This window comes from Vicugna pacos, chromosome 10, assembly GCF_048564905.1.
Source record: "Vicugna pacos chromosome 10, VicPac4, whole genome shotgun sequence".
Classification (NCBI taxonomy): Eukaryota; Metazoa; Chordata; class Mammalia; order Artiodactyla; family Camelidae; genus Vicugna; species Vicugna pacos.
Genome location: NC_132996.1, coordinates 65,285,793 through 65,304,884, shown reverse-complemented (window position 1 = coordinate 65,304,884; position 19,092 = coordinate 65,285,793). Strand labels below are relative to the sequence as shown.

Here is a 19,092-nt window from a genome sequence, read left to right as displayed (position 1 = left end):
GTGATGGTGGGAGACAGAAATGCCTCTACCTGGGCATTCATTCACTTTTCAGAGTCATGGCACTGCAGGTGGGTCAAATATCCAATAGGGGATGGATTCAAGAAGCCAGAGGAACCTTTCTCAAAGTATGCTCCATGGAATACTGGTCCTGACAGATAAGTAGCAGAAGTCTTCCATGATCAAAAAAGTTTGAGAAACCCCAGGTATCCCCTTCTCCCTCTTTAGCATGTTAAAAGTTCTGAGAATTCCTGCAGTGGAGCATCCTGCTTTAATATTAAGAGCGCTTCCCAAACTTAATTGGCCATGGAAACTTTATCTCATAGTCCAATGACTCGACATACTTGGTACTCTGTGGGGAATATTTTTGGGCAAAGTAGCCTTAAACTTATAAACTTTAAATTCTGGTCTTCTTCTGGCTTTCATGGCCCTCCTTTTGGTTTTCTCATGTGCATGTCACAGTGGAGGCAGGGATGGGACTGTGGTCTCTGGGGCCATTTCCAACTCTCAATGATCTGCTAATGGGATAGAAGGGAGTTTATACAGCGGGAGGGGGAGGGGAGGAGGCGCAGGCAGCTGGGCTCTGACAACCAGAGGAAAAGTCTCTTGTTGTGAGGATGAGCTCCTGCTGTCTGAGACAGGGTGGGCTGGGGGTCCTCCCGAGGCTGCTGCCCTGTAACCCTGCCCACTGCACCTCCAGAAGCCCGTGCAGGGCTGCTTGGCCGTGGAGGTGGCTGATGGAGGCGAGGGGACAGGGGACTGCTGTGGGCAGTGGGGGGAACATTTTCAGCCTTCAGCCCTCCCCTGTTCCCTCAGCCAGCTTGGACCCCAAGGCCCAGCCAGCCTGGCATCTCAGGGAAACCAGCCAGTATCCAAACATATTCCTTTTGCTCCTTTGGGTCCCAGAGGGCAGGGTGGGCAGGGACAGAGGGGGTAGGACCCTCCACTGCCCCCTGACAGAGCAGACCAGGTCATGAGTGGACAAGCCTGGGCCAGATGCTGGCTCTGCTCTCTGGAGCTCTGACCTTGGGCAGGTTGACTTCGTCTCCTCACCTGTCAGGTGGGGGGTGCTGGGCGGGGGCAGGACGTGGGAGGGTTAAACAGGATAACGACTGCCACGTGCAGGGGCCTGGCACACCGCAAACTCTCACTAAACACTGGCCAGAGTTACCTCCAGCCTGCCGCGCGCCTGGAATCCTGCCACCGGGCGCCGCTTTGTCCTGTCTGTTAAGACCTGACATACCCTGGTCTCATCATCAGGAGGGGTGATCGCAGGCGGAGAGGGTGTGCGGGCTCTGGGCTCCGGGGAAGGGGGGACCGGTGTGGACAGGGAAGGAGAGGACCGCGGACATTGCATTAGTGGTCTGATACTCATATATGGAGCCCTGAGCTCCACACTGCAGGGACCCAAGCGGCAGTGAGAAAGACCTGTCTGTGGGAGGTTTGTGGTTGAGCAGGCAGAGAAAACCTGTGACCCTACTCAGACTGTGCTGTGAAGACCCAGATGACAGGGTGAGCTTCTGAGGGTGTGTGTGTGTGCATGTTCACGTGTGTGCATGTGCGTGAGCAGAGAAAGGTGGGGTTGAGAGGCATCGAGTCACACCGTGTGACAGAGTGGCTGGTGGGGGACCAGCGGCCACCTACAGAGGATCAGGGTTCAGGGAATGCCAGTCAAAAAACAGCCATGGAAGTCCCAAAGCCAGCCTTCCCGCTGTGTGTCAAACAGAGTGTGGGTGTAGAGATTCACCTGCCGGGAGCCAGGGGCCCTGAAGGGAACGGAGGGTTCTGCTCTGGGATGGAGTCAGGAGGCCTGGATTCCAGTCCTGGCCCTGAGAGGTCCTGGGCAAGTCCCTTTCCATGTCTGGGGCTCTGTGTCCTCAAAATTGTCTCTGTGTGTATGAGTTCCTGGAATCGGAATGGAAATGGCGAAGACCCCTCCCAGTTCCAATGGTCAGTGACTGGAGGGCAGGATGGGGCTGTAGGTAGTGAATTTCCCCCTAGGGTAGATGCTGTGGGTGCCCCCATGTCCCAGATCGTCTTTCCAGCTGTTGAACTGTCGGCTGCCAAAGGTTCACAGCTGCTCCCTCTGGAGAGTTTCATTACACTCCCTCCCCCTGACAATGCAGGCAAGGACTGACCGGCATGGGTAGAGAAGGCTGGTCCCCTTGCCTCATAGTGGGACCCAGTCTGTGCTCCTGGGCCACCTGCCAGTGGGATCCGGCTGAAGCCAGTGCACAGCAGAAACCACATCCATCCTTGGCTTGTTTCCCCTGCCCTGTCCTGCTTTCCCCCATCTTCTCCTGGGAGTTCTCCCTCCTAAGTCAGTTGCACAAAATCCTCGTCTCAGGCTCTGCTTCTGGATGATCTGACGGAAGACACTCCCCTCCTCATTTCTGTCATGGGGAACCACTCACCCGGCCCCAGGACCTCCGCTCTGAGTGTCCAGCCACGCAGTGCCCTCTGGATCTGCCGCAGCCCCACGGAGGCAGCGCCAGAAGATCAGAACAGACATTAGACTTTGGATGCTTTCCCTCCCAGCCCCACCTCCTGCTTCACGCCCCAGCTGCAGGTGAGCCGTCCAAGTCTCTCCCATCCCCCCAACCCAGGCAGGTGAAGACCTATGCCCTTCCATCCATCTCTCCTTTGGAAAGTAAAATGTTGACCGTCTTAACAATCATGCAGGACAGATGGAGTGAAGGCGATTATAATCTTCATAGTCAGAGGTTAAGCCTTTTTAATTTTAGAAAATTTCAAGTATTCACAAAACTTGAGAGAATGGCCCCGTCCAAGGACACAGATCGGCCCCCAGCCTCAGCCAACATTAGCTCTCGGCTGATCCTGTTTATGTCTTCCTACCCCTTCTTCCCGTTGGTCAGCAAAGCCGGGATGTTCTACCGTTTTATTCTTAAACATTTCAGTATTTATCGCTAAAAGATGAAGGCTCTTTAAAAAAGTAGGACCACATGTCACAACTAAAAAGTTAAAATGAATGAATTCCTGGTGCTCAAGGAGGCAAGTTTACAGACGTTGCAATGGCCCCGCAGTGCCACAGAGCGCACTGCTCTGGTTGAGGAAAAATTCAACACCGGGAGTCAGAAAAACCTTTTTCTCCCAGTTTTTGCTTCTTACTAGATATCAAATATCCACTCAGTGTTAAGTTTCTCTGATTGTCTCATCAGCGTCCTGTGACCTTTGATTTGCTCAAATTAATCAGGATCTAGGCACGGCCCACAAGTTGCACTGGGCTGATTGGGGTGGCAGGGCGCCCTGTCCCTGTGCTGCCCCGAGCTTGCTGCCTGCACCCTGGGAGGTGAGCAGACCCTCGACCAGGCGGTTCTGGTGGATAAGGTGTGGATGGGCTCCCCCTTTCCCCTCTGGCTTCTCTCTCCATGTTGTTATGCCAAGGAGGGCAGAGCCCAGTGGCCACCCTGATAGAACCCCCACCAGCCCTCAGAGGCTTCAGAGCTGACTTTGGGCCCCGGTGGCCTGAGTTCAAACCTCAGCTCTATCCCTTCTAGCTGTGAGACTGAGGGTGAGTTATTGGACCCTCTGGGCCTCAGTTTTCCCCTCTGCAAGATGGGGATGGTAATACCTATGCAGTTGCTAGAGGGTTAAGTGAGTTAGAACAGGTAGAATGTTTAAAGCAGTGCCTGGCCTGTATCAGGCGCCGTGGATAAGTCTTGTAGTCACTGCGCGCTCTCAGGGGTCACTTGGGCTCAGCTGTCACGCGCTCTCCGTGTCACACACACATCCAGGAGGGGAGCCACCTCCCCGCCCTCACTCACCTTCCCTCGGGCCTGCTGAGCCAGGCACCCCGCTACCCCCGACCCTGTGCGAGGTGAGGCCAGGCAGCTGGTAGCTCTGGAAGGGTTGTTTGGCGCCCCCAGCCCTGCAGTCTTCAGACATGCCCCCGGGACCTCCCGTGGGGTGATGCCCACCTGCCAGGAATTGCTTTTCATCTGTTAATCACCCATACCTTTAGTTCACAGGATGAATGTTTTTCTAGAACCTGTGGTTTTTTCACTGAGTTAGAGGCTTCTGCTTCACTGCTTTTAGTTATGTACAACATACAACACACACACACACACACACACACACACACACCCCACCCCACACCCTTGTTCATCAGCTGAGCCACTCATTCATTAAAACTTTAATGAGCACTTATGAACAGCCAGGTGTTATGCCCCATGCTGGGGGTCCGGGACTGAAGGAGACACTGCCCTGCCTTTGACGTGCTTGGAGGCTGTGATTGGCAGAATGACAGCGCCCGGAGATGTCCATGTCCTAATGCCTGGAACCTGTGACTGTGTCACCTTACACAGCAAAAAAAACGAAAAACAAACACTTTGCAGATGTGATGAAGTCAAGGGTCTTGAGAAGGGGGGATTCTCCTGGCTTATCTGGTGGGACCTATGTAGTCCCGGGGGTCCTTTTAAAAAGGAGACAGGAGGCTCCGAGTCCGTGAGAGAGCTTGGAAGGGGTTACAATGCTGGCTTTGAAGGTGGAGGAGCGGTCAGAAGTCAGGGAATGCGGCAGGCCCTAGAAGCTGGAAAAGGCAAGAAGAGGGATTCTAGTCCCGTAGAGCCTCCCCAAGGAACTCCCCTGCCAGCACCTTCACTCCAGGGCTTCCGACCTCCAGAACCGTCAGATAATAAATGTGTTGTTTTAAGCCACGAAATTTGTGGTAACTGATTACAGCAGCCACAGGAAACTGGTAGAGGGTCCAACAGTGGAGACGGTCAGGGACACAGGCGACTGTCTGGAGGGGAAGTGAGGGGTCCCAGGCTGCCCGTGTGTGCTGAGAGCCCAGCAGAGGCCACCTCCCCAAAAGGCCCAGAGAAGGATGCGCCAGGAAGGCTTCCTAGGGAAGCAGTGTCTACCCTGAGGGCTGAAGGAGGGTTGGAAGCTAAGTGGGACACATAGGATAGTCGGGGGCAGGTGGGAACAGCATTCCAGGCAGAGGTCCCGGATGGCTGCCGGGTCAAGTGAAGGAGGAGGGTGGGAGAGTTGAGGCTGTTCAGGGGAGGGGGCTAGGTCTCCACGGCTTTGTAAACCTTGCCAGAGCATCTGGACTTCAGCCTGAGGGCGAGGAGTGCTCCAAGCGACTTCAGGCAGAGCGATAACACTGTTCTGTACTTTAGAAAAATCCCTCTGGCTGTTATGCAGTCCAGATACGGGTTGGGCAAGCTTGGAGCTGGGGACAGAGGTGAGGAGGTCAGGAGGCTGATGCCATGATGCAGGTGAAAGATGATGGTGGTCCAGTGGTGCTGCAAAGAGGGATGGGGAGAGTGGGCTGAGAGGAGAAAGCTGGAACAAGGAGAGTCAGTGAGGGATGATCACCCGTGGGGCTGAGGCAGAGGGGAAGCCAAGAATGATGCTCAGATTCTGGCTTGGGCAGCAACCAAGTCTGTAGTGACATTGACAAACGTGTGAGTTGGAAGAGAATATACAAGTTCCTTTTCTGCGGGATGTGAACGTAGGTACTGAAGGTGGCTCAGAGAAGAGATCTGGGTGGAAGACAGGGATTTGGGAACTGCCAGGATGGTGATAGATGCTTAACGTGAATTTGGCTAAAATCTGGCCTCCTCAGAGCTTGGACACACAGGCAATAGGCACCTGCTGAATAAAACATGAAATTAAACCAGAGCAGCAGATGAGATCACCCAGGGACCATGTCAGTGCACAGAGGAGACTCCAGGGTAGACATCACTTAAGAAATAGATGAAGTTGTTATTATTAAAGTAAGGATTTTAAGAAGCCCATTGATTTTGGCGACAATGAGGTCATGGAAATAGCCTTGGAGAGAGTGTTGTCAGTGGTGTAAATAGCAGGTGAGAAAGCAAACTCTAGTGAGGAGAGAGAGACTGAAATACATTGCATTTTCACATTCGCAGACGTTCAATGGGCAAAGGTGTAACTGTGGTGGACAGACTCTAATATTCCCAATAACCCTTCCCCCCCAGTGTGGGTGAGCCTGTGACGTGTTTCTAACCTATGGACTATTGCAAAGGCGATGAGATGTCACTTTTATAACCACATTGTTACATAGGACTTCATCTTGCTAGCAGACATGCTCTGGAGACTCTCCCTGGCTGGCTCTGAAGACATAAACAACCACATGCTGGGGCCCATGTGGTAAGGAGCTGAGGGGAGCCTCTGGGGGCTCAGGGAAAGAAAGAAGTGGGGCCATCAGTTCCCGAGCTGCAAGGGAATGAATTTTGCCATCACAACCCACATGAACCTGGAAGTGAATTATTCCCGTCGAACCTCCAGATGAGAATGCAGCCCGACTGCCTCCTTGATTGCAGCCTCGTGAGACACCAAGCAGAGGACTAAGCTGTCCCTGGATCCTGACCACAGAAACTGAGATAAGTAGATGTGTGCGGCTTTGCGTCATTAAGTTTTGTTGTAATGTGTTACAAAGAAACAGATAACGAACATTGTGGCTTTTTCTGTTTCCGCCCCCCTACTTTAAAAAATGGAGGTAATTACATAAAGTGCATAAATATGTACAACCTGGTGGTCTGACGCACACCCAAGTGACCATAGCCTTGATCAAGATATAGGGCATTTCCTGTGCCCCAGAGGCTGCCTCATGGTCCACTCAGTCAGGGCTGCCATTCTCTAGGGCAAAACCACTGTGCTGACTTCTGTCACCACACGCTTATGTTTTTCCTGTTCTTGAAATTCGTATCAGTGAAGGAATACAGTATGTCTGTCTTCCACTCAGAGATTTGTCTGCGTGTTAGATGTATCAGTATTTTGTTCTTTTTTATTGATTCATTTTTAAATGACTAGACCACAATTTATTTAGCTTTTCTATCACTGATGAATATTTGAGATGTTTCAGGTTTTTGCCTGTTATAAGTAAAGCTGTCATGACAAACCTGTGTACATGTCTTTCCTGGACACAGTCACTCATTTCTGTTGTGTGAACATCCAGGAATAGAACTTTTGGGTTATACTGTATGCTTTAACACAGCCTGTGAAACATTTTTTTCCAAAGTAGTTGTATCAAAATATACTCCCACCAGCTATATGTAAAATGAACTCCCCAAACTCATTCACACTTGGATTCAGTCTTTCTAATTTTAGCCATTTGGGCATGTTGTGGTATCTCTGTGGTTTAAATTTGTATCTTTCCAATGACTAATGGTGTTGAACACACTTACTGGTCATTTTGAGATCCTTTTTTGTGAGGTGCCTGTGAAAGTTCTTTGCCCATTTTCAGTTGAGTTGTCTCTTTTTTCCTTATTTATTTTTAGGAATTATTTATATATTTTGCTTGTAAGTCCTCTGTCAGATATTATGCTTCAAAATCTTCTCCCAATCTGTGGAACATTTTCATACTTATGGTGTTTTTTGATAAACAGAAGTTCTTGATTTTAATAACTCTAATTTATCAATCTTTTCAATTATGATTAGTGCTTTGTGTATGTGTGTGTGTGTCCAGTCTGAGAAACCTTTGCTTATCACAAAGTACTGAAGATATTTTCCATTGTTTTTAAAAAAAGAAGCCTGTTTTAGTTTTTAAATTTTGGTCTGTAATCCATCTTGAATTAATTTTTATGTATGTGTGATGTAGAAATTGTGGTTCATTTTTTTCTATCCAATCCAATTTTTTTCTATCTAATCCAGTTTTTTTTCCTACCAAATCTAATTGCTACAGTTAAGCATTTATTGAAAAGAACACATTTTGTCCACTGAGTTGCTGTGGAGTCTCTGTCATAAGTCAAGTGAACTGTGTAGATGAAGGTCTGTGTCTGGACTCTCTCCTTCACTGATTTAATTGTCTGTGTACTGAAACAGTTGTCTTGGTTATTATTGCTTTATAGTAAATTTTGAAATCTAGTAATTTACATTATCCAACTTTGTTTTTCTTTAAGGTTTTCTTGGATATTTTAGATCTAATTTTCCTATGAATTTTCGAATTAGCTTGTCAATTTCTCCCCAATGAAACTGTTGGAATTTTGAATGAGATGTATTAAATCTATAGATAATTTTTTTTGGCGATAAATGACATTTGAACAAAATGTTGAGCTTTCCAATCCATGAACATAGTCTATCTCTTCATTTATTTCAATCTTCATCAATGTCTCTTAGTAATATTTTGTAGTTTTCAAACTTCTGCTTCTTCATGGCAATTATTTCTCTAGCTCCTATTTCCTTCAGTGGCAGAAAATGTAATTTTTCCAATTAAGGACAACTCAGTCACTTCCCATGACTTCCAGCTCACAAGCACGACCTGTCCTTGCCGGCCTCTGTGGATGTGTGGTTTGCCCTCGCTGGTCTCTCCTGGTGGCCACTGTCTCCACTCTTATTCACTGTAGAGCTTCAGCCTCATACAACCCAAGCTGCACACCAGCTCTCGCAGCCTCCGTGCTCTCCTCTTGGGGCGCAAGAAGTTTCTGATGCTCTTATTCATACCCACGTGGGAGTGTAGGATTCCAGATCAAATCACCAGGCACAGACTTCAGACATCTCAGCTTCACATCCTGGCTCCAAGCTGTCTGGACATGGGACATCTCTAGGGGCTTTGTTGTCTCTGGAGGTTACAGTCTGGAACTTGAACAAGCATTTAGCTCTTTAGTTCTTCCTAATTGATCTGCGGTTTTTGGCTCCCACATTTCTGAGGGATGTAGTCAGCAGGGCACAGATGATGGTAATCCCAGCCTGAGGCTAAGCCCGCTCTTCTTCCTTTTTCTCCCTTCCTCGCTTCTCTCTCCAAACTTCTCCCTTCCGTTCAGAAATGTCTCTAATCTCCTCTGTGTGGGGCAGGAAAATTGGTCATAAATGCACAAACACATTTCCCCCAACTCTATGCTTTGTGGTCTTAAAATCTCAGCTTTAGGTACTCAAGTCCCCTTTCTTGATTTTGAAAGCCAAAGCTTTTTGTGACCCCCACCCCAACTCTTTGTGCACAAACCTGGGAGGGAGTGCCTCCTTAAAGGGGGCCTCGCTTGCCCCACACTCATCCCAGCCCTGTGGCTCAATGGCATTTAGCCAGTTAGCTGACTATGTTCCTTTGGGAAGACCTCATGGAAGGGGCAACATTAAAATAGGGTTTTGAGGTAGAAGCAGGAGTTTGTTAGATGAAGAAGTAGGGTGCTGAGGAATGCAGCCCTGTCTATCTTTGGGATGAAGAAATGGGAGGAGAGAGAAGAAGGGGTTGGTGGAAAGCACTTGGGTTCGGACTGTGAGGAGTCACATGGTAAGAGCATGGACTCTGACATCAAATGGAGATGGGTTTGAATCCCAGCATTGCCTCTTACTAGCTTGGTGGCCTTGGGCACATGATTTAGCCTCTTCAAGCTTCAGCATCTTCAACTGTTGAGTAGGGACATGAATGCCTGCTTAACTGAGCTTAGGTGGGGACAGAACAAGGGTCAGATCACAATACACAGATTCCAGCACCTAGAGATGGCACAGGGTTTGCTGTGACAATGGGACAGTTATCCAAGTCTTCTGATAAATATGGGACAAGTCTTTAAAGCCTCCAAGGTTAAAAAAAAAGTCACTGCTATGAGACCAGATCAAATTGTAAGCACAGTTTATTTCCCTCTGTGGTATGGACAAGAGAAGTCACCTGCCAGGACCTCAATTCCAGGTGGCAGTGACTTCTTGGCCTGGAGACCCAATCCAGCTTATGGTACCTTCGGAGGTGGCCTTCTCCTCAGGCCAGGGGGAGAGGGAGGGAGCACTGAAAGGCACAGGGAGGTCCTGAGCCTCCCGCAGGGAGGGGACACCACTGCTGTGCATCTGTGGATGCTGTCCAGGGTACAGCGGGCTGGCCTCAGCCCTCCCCTGCAACATCCCCAACCCTGAGGGGTGGGCAGGGCTGAGTCAATAGTGGCTCCAAACATTTCCAGAGGCAGTAGGGGGCAATGCCTGACTTAGACCCAGGACTTTAGACAGCCCAGGGGAGCTGGGAGGGCCTTAAATGTCATCTGGTTCAGTGCTTTAGTTTCCAGGTGGGAAAACTGAAGCCCAGTGATGTGGCCTCAGATTATGAAGGACAGAGCTGGTCTGGGGGCCCAGGGACCCAACGTCAAGCCACTGCCAGCTGTGTGGCTTCTGCAGCTGGACTCAGTACTCCCTTCTGGAGGATTCTGGGCCCTCTGAGCTTAATGACCATCCTAAGGCCTGAGGGCCGGAGCAGCCCTTGAACCCGTCTCCCAGTGAGGCCAGGGTTTCCACCAACGAGCAGAGAGAAATGCAGAGCAGCACACGGGCCACTTCCTGATGGGTGACAGTGCCCAGGGAGGGGAGAGACAAACACCCCTGACGTCAATTAGCTCTTTTAGGAAACAAACCACTGCGAGAAATATGTGGGACAGACGTCCACAGGGACTCCACTCAGTGCCACAGTATGTGAGGATGGGGGGGGGCCTGCTCCCAGATTAACGAGGTGGGGGTGGGGAGAGGCTGGGCCCCCTGGGGAAAGAGGGAAGATGGGATTCCAACCCCGAGAGTGACCATCTACTCGGACGACTCCTTGGGCATATAAGCCACATTGTCATAGGCGGGGGGCGGAGAGGCTGCGGGGCTGGGGATGTTGAAGTCTGTGCTGAAGGCGTTTGGCAGGAAAATCACAGGCTGCGAAGAGAAAGAAAACAAACCCAGCCAATCCTAGAGGGCTCGCGTGCCTTCCGGGAGCTGGCGCGATAGTGCCCCCTTGTGGGTATTCTGAGAACCGCGCCCAGGTAGTGAATTCTGCACGTCTGAATTGGCCCATACATCCGTTCAACTAATATTCCAAAAATATTTACTGAGGCCAACTATGACCCGGGCTTTGGGGGGACAGCAGTGAACAAAACAGAAAAAAGTCTCATTTCTCTAAGAACTAAGATGCCGGGGTTCTTTGTCTCCGGTCAGCCCTGCACTGGTTCAAGATACCGACCTCCTTGCGGCTTCCCTGCCTGAGCCCCACCTCTCCGCGCCGCCACCCCCTGCGTTGGACAGACCGGCGTGATTGATCTCCCTGAGCCTCGCTCTATTCACGCTCCCCTCTGATCATACACCTCTCTGCCTAGACTTTCAACAGCCTCACGTCCCATTTTGCACAAATCCACCTCCCAAGCGGCACCCCTCTAACATGTCCTGAATTTTCCCGCGGAGGTAGCCTTTACTCCAACTGGCTCCCCTCCCACCAAGGCCCTCCTCCGCTCCCTTTCGGTCTCCATTGTCCTCCAGTGTTTTGGAAACTAAGCTCACTGCCCACCTGAGCCATGCTTTCTGACGCCCCCGTCTCCCTCATGGCCAGTGAACGTCCAGAGGGTCCTACTCATCTGTGGACGGCGCTTCCCCACCTCCCCTGCTCCCGCGTCCAGGCGCACAGAGCAGCTGGTCCCTTGGTGCTAGCTCCCCCCTGTGGCCACAAGGAAAACAGTCCCATCTTTCCGCAAAAACTCCTTTGGGTCCCGCGCTACACGACTCGGGGGAGCTCGTTGCGGCGCAGGGGCCCAGGATGGGGGTGGGCGGGGGTGAGGCACTCACCGCCTGGGCTTGGGCGCGGGTGGCTTGGCACCCAAAGTGGGTGGCAATGACCGCGATGAAGAACTCCAGGATGGTGAAAATGGTAAGCACGGCCAGATAGCCCCTTCCCACGTCCTGGGGACCAAAACCCACCGTTAAGGAAAGCCGAGAATTCTAGAATAGAGGAGGAAAGGGGGCCCTAGAGCGAGCGAGAATAATGTGCCCAAGGTCACACAGCCAGTCGTTGGCTGGGCTGGAGGGGGAGCCAGTCCCCTTGCTGTCCGTCCAGTGCCCTCCCCTGCACTCTACGCTGCCTCTCCGTTCCCGCCACGCCCACCCCTGGAACAGGGTCATGGGGTCAGTATACTCGTGAGATCCCTTGGGACTGGCAGTCCCTGCCCAGGCCCAGGCCCCTAGCCTCCAGGTGCTGCGAACGCTCCCCCAGCAGCTTCCCCCCGTCCTTGGATGTGGCTGTATCATTCCCCAAGTTTTCCCAGTCCTGGGGGCGTCAGACAACACACCCAGTTAGTGACACCAAAATCCATCAGCAGAATGGCTGTCCCGGCAAAGGCCGCCATGGCGCTGAGAATGTTGGTCCCCAGGCTGCTCCTCACCTGCAGTGGGGAGAGAGATGGGAGGGAAAGGGGCCGAGAGGAGAGGCGGGAGCAGGAGACAGGGCTGGAGGCAGCAGCTCTCCACTGGGTCTGCGTTCCACACCCAGGCCTTCCGCCGCCAGGGGGCAGGGCAGTGTCCTCACGCCCACCCGTGCAGGTGTTCTCACCAACCCACCTCTTCTCCTACCCTTCCTGGGACCTCAGGGGAATGGCCTTGTGCCCTGCCCCCTTACCACTGTCATCTTGGAAGCCTCTGAGAAAGGGGCCCGACCTCTCTCGGTGGGGTTTGCAGAGGCTCCTTGCCCCACCTCACCCCTTGCCCCCCCCCGCCCCCCAGGCCAAGCACCTTTCAGCGGCAGCTGCCCCAGGGGCGGGGTGGGGAAAGGCCCTCTGCTGTGGCCACTGAGGTTGAGGGAAGTGTTGGGGTCAGTTCCACATGGTCCCAGGCAGGGGCCGCTAGAGCAAGGTACTGCAGTGGACCCCTGGGTGGTCCAGGCAACCACTCAGGGGTTACCCCCTCCTTGTGGCCAGAACCGGATCCTCTTTTGACCAACTAGCTGAAGCCTTCTGGTTAAATAGCCCTGGTCTTAAAGCAGAGACCACTCATGGGTGGGCTGGGGACTAAAGGACCCATTTAGGTTCAGAGACTCTGGCTCCTCTTTATTTATTTATTTATTTATTTATTTTTAATTTGATGACAATGAGGAGGTCATTAAGACCAGAGCAGTCTCACAGGAAATCAATTAATTGATTAATCCAGCAAATGTCTATTGAGCATCTGGGGCCTATGAGGAACTGTCCAAGGTGCTGTGAGCACAGGGGAGAGTAAGTGAGCTCTCTGCCCCCTGGCCTTTACAGTATAGGGGGACATGGGTTTGATCCTGAGGGTCCCCTGTGTCCAGTCCTGTCCTGCTCTACCCCATTCTCCACCCAGCACCCTTCAGCTCTCGGGAATGTAAACAGAGCAATGGTTCCCCTGCACCAAACCTCAGTGGCCTCCCACTGTCCTTAAAATAAACTCCAGGCTCTGCATCAGCCCGCGCCATCTCCTTGTCTCTCCTTCTCAGCTCAGCTCCTTCCACTCTGCCCTGTGTTTGCTGTGTGGTCCAGCGTCCTGGCTCCGTCTCCATCTTCCGATGCCCATGCTCTTCCTTGTCTCATCTCCCTGCCTGGGATCCTGGTCCCTAGGCCCTCCCATGGCTGCCGCCCTCTGAACAGTGAGCTCAGCCACCGCTGCTCAGGGACCGCAGACCGTCCAAGCTCAGCAGAACCACTCACATTATCCTGGTGCTTCTCCTTCGGTATTTCTCAATCCCACCCACCCACCAAGGCCCCGCTCAGTCATCTCCTCTTCCAGGAGGGCTTCTTGCCTCACCCCTTTCTCCCGATGACCATGAGCACTGTGGACCCTCACTTTCTGCCCTCTAGTGTGTTTTGAAAGTGCATCTTGGCTTCCCCTCTCCAGTAGGTAGGGCAGGGTCTGAGTCTGGCTGTCTGGGGGTTGTCCCCTCCTGGCCCCCAGCAGACCCCCAGAAAGTGCTTGTTGAAGGAGCCAGAAGAGTGAGTGTCTTTGGCGGCAGAGTGGAGTGGAGCCTGGTCCTGGCCGCACCCTTGCCCTGGGTCCCCGGTTCAGACTTACCAAGCAGCTGGTGTGATTCTTCTCGGCTGCCACTGAGAGGGACCCAGAGATGATGAACTGTGTGGGGAAGGCGGGCCCCGGTGAGGCTTCGGCCAGGAGCCTGTGCAGGCATGCCACCCCTGGCACCATAGAGGCCATGGGTATCAGGGAGAGGCCAGCAGCCTCCCGGCTGCCACCTTCTCTGCCTCCTGGCCAGGTGCTGGGATCTCTCTGTGAGGGTGTCCCCTGCTTCCTAGGGGCCCTTGTCCAGGGAACTAGGGCCTAGCTTGCAAAGTGAAAGTTTTCATTAACATCGTATCATCAGAGCCTCCTAGGGAAGGCATTGTTCCTTCAAATGTTCACTCATCAAACATTTCCTGAGCAGCAGGGATGTTCCAAGAACACAGCAGACGTGAGTAAGACAGACAAGATCGCTCTTCTCGTGGGGCTCCTATTCTAATCGGGGAAGACAGATACTTAGCAAATAAACAGTCAAAAAGTGGGGTAGTCATGACGGGAGCTGTACTGACTTGGTGAGGACTCTCTGGAGGCGGGTGGTCAGGGAAGGCCTCTCTGAGCCGAGATGCAAATATGAGGATGCAGGGCTTGTGATGATTGGGGGGGGCGGGGGGGCGGGGTGTGGAAGGGGTCAGCTTGGAGGCTGTCCTCCCAAGATGGCGCCCAGGGAACCCAGCAACAGGTGCCCAAGCCCTCGGCACTTGCCTCCAGCAAGGACCCTGCCCTACCCTACAACTGGCTTAGCTCAGAGGATGCAGCGGGGCGATACTGGGCCAGTTCTGGGCCAGTGCTTAGAAGGCATGGCAGCTTCCATGTTTGCACTCAGCTGCCATGCTGGTGAGACCAAGGGGCCAGACCACCTAGAGAGGCCAGTGGGAGGCTGGAGACGGGTGGGAGGAGGCCCTGGGATTTCATGGTGACTGAGAGGACCAGGAAGGGGCCACCACAGCCGTCCAGGTGGTGTGGACCAGGGTGGTGGCAGCGAAGGTGGGGAGACGTGGACAATTTCCAGCTCTGCTTTGGTGGATGAGCTGACCGGACCGGCTGGTAGTGTGGACGGGTAATGGGAAAAGGGGAGAGTCTAGGATGACCTGGAATGTTTGAACTCTGGCCACTGGATTGATGGTGCTGAACCAGAGGTTGGTAATTGGCTCCTATATGTATTATTAGCTTTTGATTCCCTCAAACTATGGGGTAGGCACGGCAGAACTATGGACCCGATTTTCAGACCGGTAAGCTGAGCCTTGAGATGGAGTGACCTGCTTCAGAGACTCCTTATAACAGATGGCGGGCGGACCCGGCATTCAGACCACTTGGCCTGACCCCAAAGTCTGTTCTCCCAGGCGCTGGGAGGCTCAGGTGCAGACAGGGACTTTATAAAAGCTGGATTATAACCACACCTTCCCCTGATTCTCCAGCAGGGGTAGGCGGCTACGGTGGCCAGGGTGTTAGTCAGAGAAGTGGGATCAGGGGCTTCAGAGCTGATCAGACTCCCAGGGGACAGAGCTTATGGTGGGCTGGGGTCCAAGAGGGGAGCTCATGGGTTTCTGAAGGCTGGGGTTTGGATTCAGGGTGACGCTTGGGATCTAGGGAACACAGAGGGTTAGTGTCCTTATCCCCTGCCCTCATTCCATTCATCCCACCCTTTTTGGGAGCCTGCTCTGTGCCTGGCTGTTTGCGGGGTTGCTTTTCATACATAGGGAGGGTCTGGGTCAGGTCGTGATTGGGGTTTGCAGTTAGGAGTCAGATTGAGGCTCAGGACCCCCCTCCAGCTCCCCTCGCCCCAGAGTGGCTGTGCCCAGGAGAATGTGGTGGGGGGTGGGCACAGGAGGAAGAAGTTGGGCCTGGCACGGCACCCACCCCGCCAGATGGCCCCGGCACTCACGCAGGCTCCTCCCCAGAAGGGGACGCCGCCTTCGATGAAGAGCATCCCCACGTGGCCGCGGCGGACCATGAGCAGCACGCTGCCAAAGCCCAGGTGGATGAGACCGATGAGGATCTGGACCGTCTGTGGGAAGCGGGCGGCGGCTTAGCCAGGTGGAAGGCGCGGGCTGGACACCGCCCCCTGCCTGCTGCGGAGGAGAGCGTGGCAGGGCCCTGCGCCCCACGCAGGGAGCCGTCAGCGACTAGGAATAAACTCAGATTCCGTTCTTTTGAGGAGATATCATTAAAATCGTAAAAGACAATTTTAAGAAAGAAAACCAGCCCCCCACAGCCTTTGTGATCCCCTCTTCCGTTTCCATGTTACCATGAGCTTGCTTTTTGCAGGGACTCATGCGTCTCAAGCATCCTCAGTGTCCCTACCTGGTTTTCTCAGCCCTCATGTCAATGGCTTGAAATCCCTACACTGAATGCCTCTCCTTTTCCTTCCTCACCCCACTGCATCCTGCACAGATAGCTCCTTGAGCGTCTTTCTCGAGTGTCCGTCATTGGTCCATCCCCACCACGTGCTGGAACTGCCTCCTACCAGCTGAAATCTGGACTTGGGTTTTATTTTAATTAATTAATTAATTAATTAAGACACCAGCTGCCACTTAAATGCCAGTCCACACTAGGTGATGTGCGGGGTGCTTCACAGACATCGTCCATTTAACCCGAATGTAGGTCTTATTATCCAAATTTTGGAGATGAGGAAACCAAGGCTCAGATATGTTCAGTTACTTGCCCGAGGTCCCCCAGCTCTGCTGTGTTCTCACTCGGTGACCCTCCCTAACACCCACTTCGAGTTTCCACTTTTTATGTTTTCAGCAATTTGCATTTTCTCACCAGAGTCCTTCGGAGGTCGTTTCCAGAGTCTGCTCTGAGGTTTCAGGCTCCTCGCATGGGGTACTCCGTCTTTGTTCACTGCCTCTCGTCCCTTCCTGTGCAGTGGACTTAGGGCGACTGTTAGCGTGGAATCCTAAATTCCAACCTGTCTGAGCTTGAACTCCTGGGTGTTCAGAGCAGTGGGGCTGGGAGTAGAGCTTTACAGTCAGGCCATCCTAGGGTACAGGATGCCACTTACCAGCTGTGCGGCCTTGGGCTAGTGACTTAGTTAGCACTGACAAGCCAAGCCTCAGTACTCTAACTGGTCCAGTGGAAACTATTTATGGTGTCTCACAAGGTGGTCATGAGACTCTAAGGAGACAGTGCATGCAAATTCCTTGGTCCAGTGGATGCACCTCTCAGGGCAGTTAGTAAATGAGACTCGTCATCACCATCATCATTATCACCACCACCATCATCATCACCATTACTTAAGCTATATTTTCATCTCCCACTTGGAGAAACTGAGGCTGAGGGACAAACTGAAGACACACTCTATATATATAGATGAATATGTGTATCTATCTGTCCACTGTCTAATACTTGATTCCCTCCCAGAGATCAATATCTTGAGGCTGGGTTAGGTATGACTTAGTGGTAGAGTGCATGCTTAGCATGCTTGAGGTCCTGGGTTCAATCCCCAGCACCTCCATTAAAAAAAAATAGCAAAGACATGGAAGCAACCTAAATGTCCATCGACAGATGACTGGATAAAGAAATTGTGGTATATATTTATATGATGGAATACTACTCAGCCATAGAAAAGAATAAAATAATACCATTTGCAGCAACATAGATGAACCTGGAGATTGTTATACTAAGTGAAGTAAGCCAGAAAGGGAAAGAAAAACACCATATGATAGCACTTATATGTGGAATCTAAAAAAAATGATACAAATGAATTTATTTACAAAACAGACAGATTCACAGACATAGGAAACAAAATTATGGTACAGGAGGGGAGGAAGGAGGAATAAATTAGAAGTTCATAATTTGCAGATACTAACTACTGTCTACAAAATAGATAAATGACAAGGTCCTACTACATAGCACAGGGAACTATGTTCAATACTTTGTAATGGCCTATAATGAAAAAGAACATGAAAAGGAATATATATATGTACAACTGAATCACTATGCTGTACACTGGAAATTAACACAACATTGTAAACTGAGTATGCCTCAATAAAATAAAAATTAAAAAAAAAAACGAATAGCAAGAGAACAGAAAAAAAAATCTCAAGGCCATCTGAGATTGGAAAACCTTAGAGGAGCTGGCCCTTGCTCCCACTTCAACATCATTTCATCTCCCTCCTTCCTTCGCTCGTTACATTCCAGGCATGCCCACCTTCTATTTCATCCTTGAACAAGCCACTTCAAGGCCTTCGTCCCTGCTGTTCCCTCTACCTGATGAGCCCCTGCCCCCAGGTCTCACTTGGCTGGCTTCAGCCCAGCATCTAGATTATTAGCTTAAATGTCATCTTCCCAGAGAGACCTCTCTGCCCACCTTCCCCTTGTCGTTTTTGACCCCACTGCCCTGTTTGGCGTTATCTCAGTCGTTTGATCACTGGTTTACTCTGGGAGCTCCGCGGGAGAAGGGTCCTTGCCTGCCCTGAAGGCTGCATCTTCAAGTCATCACTAGGTATCTCTCCACCGCCGGCCCCCTCTCCACGGTGCATGAATGCTCCCTCCCTGCCCACCACCTAAGCCTCAGGTGGTCGGAGAGGCTGTTCTTACCCCTAAAGCTTTGGGCTCTCCGGTCAGGAAGGTCTCCACGGGCCGCAGGTCGGGCGGCTGGGTGGCCCTCGGCGCCTGCGCCCCCAGCGGTGGCTCCTCGAACTGCATCATCCCGGGAGGCTGGCACAGGGAGGTGGGCAGAACGGCGGGGGGCGCGCGGAGGCCGCCGGCGTCGCTGGGCGGGATGACGACAAACACCCCATTGCTGGAGGGAACGGCGGACATCGCGCTCAGAGAACCTGGGAGACAAAGGCTTGGGAGAGAATAATGAGAACGATGATGGTTACACATCTGCATAAGCGACTTTTAGTTTATCAACAATGTCTGCTTACCCTTGCTCGAGGCAGTCCCCTGAGGAGAGCACCAACTCCGCTCATCAGTGGGGAAGGGAGACGTCACTCCGAGAAGTGAAGTGTTGTCAGAGGTCAAGGAGAGGCAAGGCCAAGACTTGAAATATCTCTCTGACCCTGGAAGCCACTTCGTTGTGTTTTTTTTTTTTTTGGAGGCCACATTCTTAATGTTTGCTGTGATTACATGGAAAGGACCTTTTGATGGAGCACGTATTTAAACTGCCTGCTTTCTCCGGAGAGGGCAAGTGACTTGCTGAAGAGCACACAGCTAGTGTGAGACACAGCTCTTTACCTGGGACTGGAGCTCCCCCATTTCCTGTTCCTCAGCCCGGAGCTAAGGCGCTCCTGTAAATAACCCCCCTGGGTGACTTCTGCTGTGGAAGCCTTTCTCTTTGGCCACCCAAGCAATTACCATTAATGTAGCCGAGACACGCGTGGATCGTGGAAACTTGATGGGTGGCTGGCCTGAGCAAAT

The 19,092-nt window shown here is 52.1% G+C and overlaps 1 protein-coding gene across 1 annotated transcript; it reads right to left on the bottom strand.

Annotated features, from left to right (window-relative positions):
* Positions 1–10,479: 10,479 nt before the first annotated feature.
* LOC102527616 (membrane-spanning 4-domains subfamily A member 15) lies at positions 10,480–18,507 on the bottom strand. Its single transcript, XM_015248370.2, has 6 exons — positions 18,268–18,507; positions 15,611–15,733; positions 13,729–13,785; positions 11,997–12,089; positions 11,497–11,610; positions 10,480–10,596 (listed from the first exon to the last, which is right to left on the bottom strand). Exons 1-6 carry the CDS (start codon positions 18,490–18,492, stop codon positions 10,480–10,482), a joined length of 729 nt encoding a protein of 242 aa, XP_015103856.2. The 5' UTR covers positions 18,493–18,507.
* Positions 18,508–19,092: the final 585 nt, after the last annotated feature.

Bases quoted from the DNA above. Each gene is read 5' to 3' on its own strand.
- LOC102527616 (XM_015248370.2), bottom strand. From the start codon at position 18,492: ATGTCCGCCGTTCCCTCCAGCAATGGGGTGTTTGTCGTCATCCCGCCC. The intron at 15,734-18,267 runs GTAAGAACAGCC...CGCTTCCCACAG, and splicing joins GAGAGCCCAAAGCTTTAGGG to ACGGTCCAGATCCTCATCGG. The intron at 10,597-11,496 runs GTGAGTGCCTCA...TTCTCTTCGCAG, and splicing joins CCCGCGCCCAAGCCCAGGCG to CCTGTGATTTTCCTGCCAAA.